We start from the raw sequence: 10815 nt of genomic DNA on the forward strand, positions 1-10815 counted from the left end.
TTATACCTCACCCCTTCGGCACTGCATTGCACATGCTCCTCTGCAGACATTGGGAGACTCAGTAGGCCTTCAGCCTATCAGCAACCCTTGTAAGGCATTACTACAACACCTGCCTTCAGGATGGGCTTGTGCCTAACAAGCATGTCACGATCGCAGGACTTTGTGAATCACATAGCGCCATATACTTACTGGGCAGTGGATCATTGAGCTGAGATTCAGGCTGGGCAGCATGCAGAGTGAATCTGAGCTAACTCCTGGCTTTGGTACAGACGGCATGAACATCTATGGGGCTTCTTCTAATCCAGGGAAACAGCTTTTTCAGAGGAACTTTGCTTTGCGCTTTAGGGTTTGTTCACAGGTGAACCTCAACACAGAATTCAATCAATCAGGAAGACCTGTGGGCAGCAAACTGGGAATAGTGGCCCATATAGGCCATGGCAGAGCCAAGCCCCTGTGTTCCAGCAGGAGACCATGTGCTGCACAGAGTACTAACTCTGAGGAAACAGGAGCAGGGTTTGTGTTCCAAGGGAGATTTCTCATAGAAGCTGCTTTAACTCCTACTTATTTATTCCCTGAGGCAGGCTGTTTATTTGCATGTGGTTGCCCCAGGAAATCACAAAATTTGCTGCTATCTGACCTGGCATCCAAAGGAAAACTAGGTCTCTTTGCCTTCCCCCAAACAGACCTCCCATCCCCTGAATCCTCCTGGCTGAGGTCCAGTAAGATAAAATAGGTCAGCTCATGTCCTTGAAGACATTCCCAACCCTATTGTTAACCATACTGAGCAAGAGGCAGAAAATAGAAGTGGTAACAGCAAAGAATCTATCCATTCAACAGAGACATACATGGCAGAGCTGGCTGAATGCCATTGGGCAAGTTTACTAAGAGCTGCTTGTGCTCATCAACTATTGTATGACAGTATTTACCTGGTTCAAAAGCTGCTTCAATACTATTCGTCAAATAATTTCACAAAACAATTATCTAGCAAACAGTAACAAATTGTCTGATATCTTCAATTATTGTTTTTTAAACATTTACCCATCTCCACTAGATAAAGAATTCCACTGCTGAGGCTTTAATGCCACAACTGACGCTTTACACTTTAAAAACTTAATAGTCATTTTGCCCATGTAAGTGTCATGACATGGAGAAATGATCAATATACTGGTTAAAGGCGAGCAATATTTACCACTCATGAACTTGTCAGGCAATAGAGTGTACCTGCTTATCTGTCTGCTTCTGTTCTATAGGAAGTGAAGTGAAACATTGGGTAACACAACCTTGTTCCATTCAAGGGTAACTTCTGTTTACTTTGAGATAGGAACAGACAGACAAAGCAATTACAATGGGTTCAGCCCACTGCCCTTAAAACAATATATTTGTGCATCTGCTTGTGCCTTCACATGCTTTAGGATCTGATTTCACAGTAGCTAAGACCATTCACAGGAAACATTGAATAGACACTTTTCTACCTATAGGAAATTATTTCCAAATACTTTTTCATGGTCTTATGAGGGGACTCTTTCCATTCCCTTTGACAACATTTGGGCCAGGGCTTCAGTGAGACAGCCATGCATCTTTGTATCCCACATTCTGAGCAGATCCCAGGATTAAAAACATGACTTTGTTCTTTGCTTCTCTATTCCTCATTAGCTCACTCTTCCTCTAGCACAACGTATGTAAGAGAACCCAATAGCAGTTAGAGACACAGCCTATGCTAGAAAGCCCTGAAAATATTCTTTTGACGCTCACTTGCAGATGGCAGGAACCCTGGGAACGAACCCCCAGTAATTTTCCGCCCCATGGAAGAGGGGGTCAAGATAAATTTCCCCAGCACCATACAAACGATCGCCCAGTTCCTAAACTCCACGCGGGAAATCCAGGACCCCAACATGTACACCCAGCTGGTGGCCACTTTGGCCTATACCGCCGAAAAAGCCAAGTTTGCCACTGGACATGATCGGCAGGAGTGGATGGACCTATTCATTGACACTTTTAAAATGGTGCACAGCGAGATTGTGGGAGATCCAGAAACGGTGCTAGGGCTTTGCTGAGATGTCTGCTATAGAGGATCTCACCTGGATGAAAATTGTGGTTGAGTCAGGGTGGAAGGGGGAGAGCTGGTAGCTGTTGGGAAAACATTTTTACCTGTAAACCACTTTTCCTGAGTCCCTGTTTGTGCAGACAGACATGCAGGCAGGTGCTTTTAGTTTGGAAAAGCCCAGAAAAATCTCAGTTGCTCTCAGCTACTGACTTGAGATAAAGGGTGTCTTTGGCTTGGCTGGCAGTCCAGCATGGCAGCACTTTCCATAGAATAGGAGATGAGCTTGCTTTTTCTGCTATTGTCTTTGTAAAAAAAAAAAAAGAAGAAAAGAAAAAGATCTGCTGACTGCTAACAGAAGAGCTGGTCTGTCCTGTCCACAGGCAATGGGTGCAGACACAGATTCTGGCCTTCTGAATAATCCCACACTAGCAAGACTGATTAGAGCTCCAACCAGATCCCATAATGGACCTTGCTGAGCCTTCAGTCATACCTGGCCAGCATGGCTGAGCTCGTGGGCTTACCAGCATAGGTATAACTGAGGGCAGGTGTGAAGCCTTTCCTTGAAATGTGCACAACAATGTGTGTTTTAAGTGTTTTTCTATTTAGCTTTCATTCTAATGCCTTCTGTGTTCTCGTTTTCTGTTCAACAACAAGGGCTTTCCTAGGATTGCACAAAGAGTCTTAGCAAGGCCAAGATGGCAAAGCAAGCAACCCTGTCTGTTATCATTACAATGTTTAAACAACAGTCTAATCACAGCATAGCCTGTGGTATTAAGAATAGTATGTTGGTGTGAGCCATTGGGGATGGCCATCGTCATCTTTCCCCTGGTGTGCTGATTAAGGATTGCCCTTGTTAGAACATGCATAGTATGTTCTGTGTCTGATTGTACTCTAATGTGTGTACGTGTATTACAGTTCTCTTGTTTTTCCTCACTGTCCTGCATAGTAACATGTGTATAGACACATCTAGGGAAAAATGCAATATATAGGACCTGGAAGCAAAAGCTAGAATGCACTAACCCCACAGTTAAATATGTACGGTATGTTATTATAATGCTTACAGCTACATGTTTAAATTCAGTGTAGGTTTATGCATGGAAAGTTCAAAACCAACGCTATGCTGGATTCAGAGATTATAGCCATTGTTGCTATAATATACAGCTCAAGACACAGAGGATGATTTTCAAAGGCATAGTTCCTATTCACTTTCTCCAAAAGAGATGTACCTAGCTAATGGCTATTTGTGCCTTTAAAAGTCATCCCCTCACCCTCACCTGCACAAGAGGAGGGCATAATGTACTTTGTACCAGTAAGTGAGCTCTGTGAGACCTCTAACTTTGATGTAGTTTTGTTATAATTACTTCAACTTTCCCAGGCATATTTATTTAACTAATGTGCAAAATGGCAAAGCCAGGTGCTTGACTTAGTCCTTGAATCATATATTAGTGTTTGGGCTAAAATGATATCTGTTTTAAAGCAGTTAAAGACAGTATAGTTACCTGGTCATAGCCAGGAGTGAGAAACAGTAAACTGGAATTAGGAACTGGAAAACCTGAAAAACTTGGCTTGACCGCATCTGGGATCTACAGAACTAGACTGGAAAGTGCCTCTCAAGAGGCCTTCTCAGGAGGTGACTAGGCCTTTGGCTTTTGTTCAGGCTGGAAAAACTGCACCAAAATAGACTTTCTTCCAGCAGTTCAACACTTTTTGCTCCAAACCCTGTCCCCTGCAGGGCAGTTCAGAGACTCTTGCCACTGCAACATAATGAGAAAAGAGGTAACAGCATTTCTTCAAGCTTCGTAGTTGTTGCATTTAACTTTCAGGCAAAGGTTTAGGACGAGGCTCTGCCTGTTTTTGACCCCAGTTGCCTAGTTCTACCTGTTAACTATGTATGTGGGATCATCTGCAGTCAAACCCAACTCCCACCCCCAACACCTTTTTGGTATGTGACTTTAGCCTGATAAATTCTGAACAGCTAAATTGCTTTGACCCTGATCCAACAAAGCAGCACTTGAGCATTTGACTGACTTAAAGCATGCAATTTATTCTATTGGTTTCAGTGGGACTCCTCAAGGGTCCAAGATGCTTTGTTGAACCAGGTCCTAGGTCAGTAGAATTTGATTTGTTTTTTGGAAAGGTGAGTATATTTGTCTTCTCAGCTATAGACATTTATTTCATAGTCACCAAGAAACTAAGCACAAAGACTTGAAACAAATGAGCATAAATCTGTAAGAATAATCCAAAATGTATCAGCAGCATATCCCAGAGAAAATGTCCCCTTGCCCTGAGCTGCAGCCCAGCTGAACGCACTTGTTCTTTTTCTTTTAAGTAAGAATATCAAAGTAATAATATGATCCTGATATGTCCCTAACAGCCAGAAGCCAGAGTCCAATATATTCACTGAGAGGGAGGATTTGGGGTTTTGTGAAGGTAGGCAATTGCTGGGCTCACCCCACCTCACCCCCTAGGAAATGTGAAAGGGACACAAGTAGCCTTAGTGGCTAGTGCTTTTCATGTAAGGGGACAGAGCCAAAAGAACTGAAAAGACTTGCAAAAACCCCCCCAAAAAACAAACCCAAAAATCAAAAGAGCAAAGGTTGGTTCCAGCACGTAGAATGATCCCCCCTGTCTGAAGGAGCAGGGTTATTAGAGGCAAGACACTGGTGGTGCTTCCGCTGTTCATCTCTTTTATACATGCTCTCCCTCTGCCCTGCATCAGATGCTGCCCAGTACCTAGAATGTGGTGTGGTGCGCTGCAGACACGCACGCCTCCCTCTATAAGCTGTATGACAAGGACCCATACTCCCATTAAAGCATGATGTGAAGTGACTGGCTTGCCGGCTTTGTGGTGATGTTTTTCAGTCCTCCCCTGCCCTTGATGAAACCTTATGCCCTCCCTGCCCGATCCCCTGTCCTTTTCCCTCTCTTGACATCAAGTACAGCTTAGCCACGATTCTGGGGGTACATATATCTACATGAGTACTCATGCCTAAGTCCCGTTGGGTTACAAGGCAGATGCATCCCTGACCCCAGGCAGGAATTGGCCTGGGAAGGGAGCCGTGTGCAGGGGGCACATTGTGTGGTACGCCACATGGAAATGAAACCTGAGACTGCCCTCCAAATGAGAGATGGGCCAAATTTCATTCTCCTTCAGGGCCTTCTTTCTAACATTCCACTTAGCTCCCTCCAGGGATGGAAGCTTTCATTGCCACGCTCAGGTAGCCAGCTGAGGAGACAGGGGACCTTTTTCCAGCCCCATGAAAGAAGACATGTTTAGAGGACAGAGGCGTGAAGGGGCTAAACTGGCCTTTTGTTGTATGACTTCCACGCCTGGCTGCTGAGCTCAGCCACTCCCTGTTCTATTCTGAAGAAGGGAGGCAAAGTCCCTTCTTCAGAATAGATTTGCCTGGAGCTGGTTTCCGTGAGAAGTTTAAAACTGACCCACCCTGGCTCTCCCCAGGGGGAATGAGGTGCCCTTGCCATACTCCATAGCCGTCATAGCCAGAAAATAACTTCTGCGCTGAGGTAGCATCATGCCAAATCCACAAGGATGCAGGGATGCTGCCCTTTTGAACGGCTGGCCACAAGAAGGGAAGTACTGATCAGCTCCCTCTTTAATTCTTCTCCGAAGAAATAACATCACCCATCGTACAGTGCTGCAGAAGGAAGAGGAGGAAGCTTGCTGGTGTACTCTGTGGGGCCTATTCTTATCCCTTGTTGCCTCCTGTCTCCAGGCACAGCTCCCCTGAGCAGCATCCACCAGCTCCTTGGCCTTCTTTGAGAAGCAGCACGCATTTCCCAGTGTTCTCTGCTCAGCGTCTGTCCCTGAACCCCTTGCTGTGAGAGCCAGTGACTTCACTCCTATTTGCATGAATACCATGGCTCAGCCTTAGTCTGTCCTTGCTGTGAATGCCATTACCCCAGCCCTTGCTCAGCTGCACAATGCCGCTGGCTCAGACCGAGACTCCAGCCTCAGGGGGACAGCATGGACTGCACACTCCAGCTTCCCCTCCTCAAGCAAATGTTGTGGAGGGGACAATGTGAGGGTCCCGAGCTTGGCCTACCTGCTCCACTAGCAGATCTGGCCAAGTGCAGAGGGGGAATGAGCTACTCCCTGAGAATGGCTGCTGCTCTCCTCCCCATCCCCAGAAAAGAGGTGCTGCAGTGATTGTGCCTGCCTTCCCATGGTGCAGCTGCATTTTCTTTCCTGCAGGGCAAGCCAGGGCATTACAGTCTCCTCAGCCAGTTGTAATAGGTATGTGCTCACCGCACTGGATGAGTAAAGGTGAAACTCCTAGAAGTGTTTTCCCCCCACCAGTGTCAAGCACAGATAGGCAGAAGTGGTGTTAGTACTCGTTTCCAACACTGGTGTTGCTGTTGGCTGTAGCATGGCTGGACAGGGTTATTCAACAAAGAAATCGTGTAATGGCCTGCTAGCTGCACCACTGCATGGGATTGGGGCACAATTCAGAAGCAGCACTGTGAACACATGCAGTATTTGGCTGTACTAGCATTCGAAAATAGTTGTCCTCCCAACTAGAGGGTCCAGGGAACAAGCCAAGACCCTGGGACTTGTCAGTGTGCATTGCCTATGAACAGACTGCAATTCATGCAAGCTTGCTTGTTCTTTGCAGTCATTCAGAGACAAGCATCTTTACTGAACAAGCATCATTGTCTGGGTGGCTTGAGAGCCACTCCCTGCTGCTTTTCTTTCAAGTTCTGAATAGTTACCTGTATGAGTGGTGTGATTGGTCAGCTAAGTCACGTGGTGTGGTTCTGGTTTTCTAGCTAAATGAACTGTCTATTAGAAGCTCTTCCATCTTTGCTGAAGCAAATTATTGATTTGCAGTTGAACAAACCCTGGCTGAGGCCTGAAACTTTGATTTCTGGAAACAATCAAGTCGGCAACTCTTTGCTCTCACAGTTGCTATTACATATCACCTTGCTAGCTTCCAAGGTACACTGCAGGAGTCATTCTTACTTAGGCCTAGTCCTTCAGTCCTTCAGGGAGACTTCTGTCCAATGCAGCATAGGGAAAGCCTACCAGGCCCTCCTCTGCCTTCCTTTCCCTCAAGCTTGACTGTTGTTTTTTTCCTTTTCCCTGCAGAGCTGGCTGTGGCACAGTGCACACAACGCCCTGTTGACATTGTCTTCCTGCTGGACGGCTCTGAAAGAATTGGAGGAGCAAACTTCCAGAAGTCCCACATCTTTGTGGAGGATGTGGCCCGGCGCCTCACACTGGCCAGGAGTGACAATGACAATCTGAATGCACGGCTCGCCCTTCAGCAGTATGGCAGTGAGAACCAACAGCAAGTGATCTTCCCTTTAACATACAACCTGACTGACATCGCAGATGCTCTGGCTGGCATCAAGTACATGGATTCCTCTTCCAACATTGGGTCTGCCATCATCCATGCCATCAACAACATTGTCAACAACCCAGTGGACAGGCAGAGGGTCGCTCGGCGCAATGCTGAGCTCTCCTTTGTCTTCATTACCGATGGCATCACAGGGACCAAGAACCTCGAGGAGGCCATCGACTCCATGAAGAAGCATAATGTCATGCCCACAGTGGTGGCCATCGGCAGTGATGTGGACATGGATGTCCTGCTCAAGATTGGCCTTGGGGATCGGGCAGCCATATTCCGGGAGAAGGACTATGCCAGCCTCTCCCAGCCCGGCTTCTTTGACAGGTTCATTAGGTGGATATGTTAGTTAAGGGGACAACGTATGTTCTCCTCTCATCAATACACACCCCCAGATATTACTTGTTTTGTTTTGTTTCCTTACCTTTGTATGTCTGTTAGCAAAACTCCATGCAGGCCTAAAGCAGTTCATACAAAACTGCCCTCTGGATTGCCAGTGTTTTTTTTAGCTGCAAGTTGAAGCTGATGTTAATTATCACGAGGAACAATGATCTATCTCACATTTATGGTGCTAATTAAAACCAAGTTCAAAGGATACAGAGCCATACAATATAATTTGCAATGCCTTAAGCAAACTAAATAATGCCTTTGTGTATGTACTGTAATCCCATGGGTGCTAAACAGAGGAACAGCAAAGCTCCCAAATTCAGCCGGATGAGTGATAATTTCTAATGTCCAGGAATTTATCCAACCTCCCCACCTGGCCAAACATTTTTTGGTGGAGCTTCATGCATCCACTTCCACATCAAGGTCATTGCATCTGAGCTTTTGCTGCATCTGAGCTCTTGGTGCAGATGACTCATAATTCCAGAAACCAAGCCCAAAGGCCTCTAAGCTGGTCTGTGCACTGAGCTTGGACCTCAGGTTTATTGACTGTTAAAGGCAGCAAGAGAAAAATAATTCCCAAGGCTTTGTCAAGTTCCGTCGGGGAGCGCCCTCCCTTCTTTCTTCTCATCTCCATACTCCTGCCGTCCATAGAGGGATATCAGGGGTAGATTGTCTCTGACACACCATGCTGCATCCTGATGTGGCCCACAAAGTAAACTTCCATTTGCCTTGTCCTTGGCCTGCCTGTTTTTTCCCCCAATAGTGATGAGGTGGGCTAACCTAGCTTGGGGTTTTAACCATGTCTCATGCAGATGTTTCCAGATGCCCATTTGAAGGCTATATCTACTTTTAATTTCATTGGCCTCCTTATGTATCCTTATGTTTCTACGGACTGTCCTTTCCTTGCTTCCTTCTGCTTCCATCACCCAGCCTTATAAGAACCTGTGTATTTAATCCTTGCTGTGAGGTCCAGCCTACATCCCAGCTTGAGGTATCAAGCCAGGTGACTCGATGCTGTCTGCACTAGATCACACTCGCAAGTGAAACAAGGAAATTGCACCTAAGTGCATTCTTGAAATTGGCATCTCCTGAACAGCATCCTGATAAGAACCTCTGTTGTGTTCTTTAAGAAATAAATAAATAAACTCTTCTTTCTTCCTACCCTATAAACATATTGTTTATTATTTAAGGGGAAGGGGGACAGTGAATAGTATGTTTTAAAATGAAGGCCAGATATCCCCAGCTAGTGTCACTAAGTGCATCTCCATCGTACTCAGTGGGTCAGACTCCAGTTGGTATTAACTAGACATCTCCACTGAAGAAAACAAACTGAAGCCCTCAGTTGGTGTGCGTGGGTAGATGCACCACCGCAAAAGCCAGTGGACCACACCCACCAGAAATGCAAGTCATCTGTAGCTCCCCTGATGTCCTAGGCTCCTTTAACACTTGACTCTGGCTCTGAGTGACCCAATGGCAATGGGAGCCTGAGGCTATTTTGAAGCCTCAGTTCCATATGAAAATCACTACTGGGAATGAAAAGTTTTTTCCTGATATTTCCTGCCAACTGCAGAACATTATTTTTGATTGGACACAAAGAAGGGAGGCAAAGGCTGCATCTCAACACCACCCTAAGCTACCTACAGGACACTATAGGTATAAGTAAGGGGAGAGAACCAGAAAGACCAGCTGGGCCATTCCAGACCATGCCTTGCACTCCCCCACCCAACATACAAAACCCCATAATTTCCAGAGAACTCACAATTACCCGTTAGAGTTCACTAACCATGTGCTCTGCTCTGTCGCTGCAACACTCTCGCAGGTTGCCACCTTTTACAGAATCGTAGCAAGAGAACAGAAGGGTCTTGTTCTCTTGCAAGCCGGTAGCTGAGACTCTACAGATTTACCAGGAACCCCTGGCAAGAGAGCAATGAGGTCTTGCCAGCAAAGTGGCCTGACATGAAATTTTAGGCAGGCAAGGGGATTGCTCCAGTGACTAAGACTTAAGTTTTCCAGGACTGGCTTGTAGGTACATTTGGAGATTCCTACAAACAGAACAGGGTGCCAGTATTTGTTACTGCTAGATACAGTACTGTATTGTACATGCTAATATAGGGCTGGGCCGAATGGGCAAGGAGGACCTCATGAGAGGCTGAGGAAAGATCCCACACTTCTCATATTGTAACCATGATGGTAAAGTCTACAGCTGCCTTAGAAGGATGAAAATTAGGCCTTTCACCCCTAATAATTACATACCATGGTCTGGTCATACACCATGGGAGGACATATGATAGAGAAATGACTGTTCTGTTCCAAACAGCCAACCTCCTGTACTGGAGCTGAAGGATCACGTTGTACACAGCCTGCCAGCAGGGTCAGTAATTCTCATCAGCCGTGACCACAGGAGTTCATGTTTCCATGTAAGCTGCCCAGTCGCACAGTCCAGCAGAGGGCATTGTTGTACAAGATTCACTCACAAGACAGTAAATCACCATCCATTCACAGCCGGAACGTTTAATCATTACATTGTTATATGTGGTCCCTTTGCATCTCAGCAGGGATTAGAGAATGAAACCCTCTAAGACAGAGAATTTTCTGTAAAGACATGGTGAAAACTTCAGTTCAGGATCCTAAAATGTGTCCAGCCGGAAATGTCAGAGGCCAGAAACAGGAAATCGCTACGCACCAGGTTACACAAAATTCATTCTGAAGGGGGTGGAAAGGGGAATAGAAGAATGACTTGGTAGAATAACAGCGCATTCCTAAATTAGATTCTACTTCTGTTGCATCACCCATCTCGATCCAGGCTGAGAGGAGAGGTCTTCTTTAATCAGAATCAGAACTGCTGCTGCTGCTTGAGCCACTGCTTTTCTGTAGGAAACATGGATTGAAGCCTATTGGGTTATCATCAAAACACCCCTAGCCCACGTATACAGGGATGTCAGTTGTAGCCGTATTGGTCTAAAGACACAGGCCAACAAGGTTCTTTGACCAACTTTAAACTTAGTTGGTCCAATAAAA

General features: G+C 45.9%; 2 protein-coding genes across 4 annotated transcripts in view; one reads left to right on the forward strand and one right to left on the reverse strand.

Moving 5' to 3' along the window:
* The window catches only part of COL6A2 (collagen type VI alpha 2 chain), a 43438-nt gene extending 34480 nt beyond the window's left edge, over positions 1 to 8958 (forward strand). Inside the window, exon 28 of one of the 2 annotated variants that reach the window (XM_019523275.1) lies at positions 1759 to 4873. In XM_019523275.1, coding sequence (XP_019378820.1) covers positions 1759 to 2054 — 296 coding nt within the window. In that variant the 3' untranslated portion in view covers positions 2055 to 4873. Of the gene's footprint in view, positions 1 to 1758; positions 4874 to 7151 lie in introns of those variants that run through there. The other variant, XM_019523274.1, reaches the window with a different exon arrangement.
* A 1327-nt stretch (positions 8959 to 10285) lies between these two features.
* The window catches only part of LOC109301916 (protein lifeguard 1-like), a 12836-nt gene continuing 12306 nt past the window's right edge, over positions 10286 to 10815 (reverse strand). For both annotated transcript variants that reach the window (XR_002098659.1, XM_019523276.1), the window contains one exon: positions 10286 to 10665. Coding sequence is in view for 1 of the 2 variants with exons in the window: in XM_019523276.1 (XP_019378821.1) it covers positions 10621 to 10665 (45 nt within the window). In the remaining variant the exon portion in view is untranslated. The remainder of the gene's footprint in view (positions 10666 to 10815) is intronic.

The sequence above is a fragment of the Gavialis gangeticus genome, unplaced genomic scaffold (genome assembly GCF_001723915.1).
Source record: "Gavialis gangeticus isolate Ggan-Ray unplaced genomic scaffold, GavGan_comp1, whole genome shotgun sequence".
Taxonomy (NCBI): domain Eukaryota; kingdom Metazoa; phylum Chordata; order Crocodylia; family Gavialidae; genus Gavialis; species Gavialis gangeticus.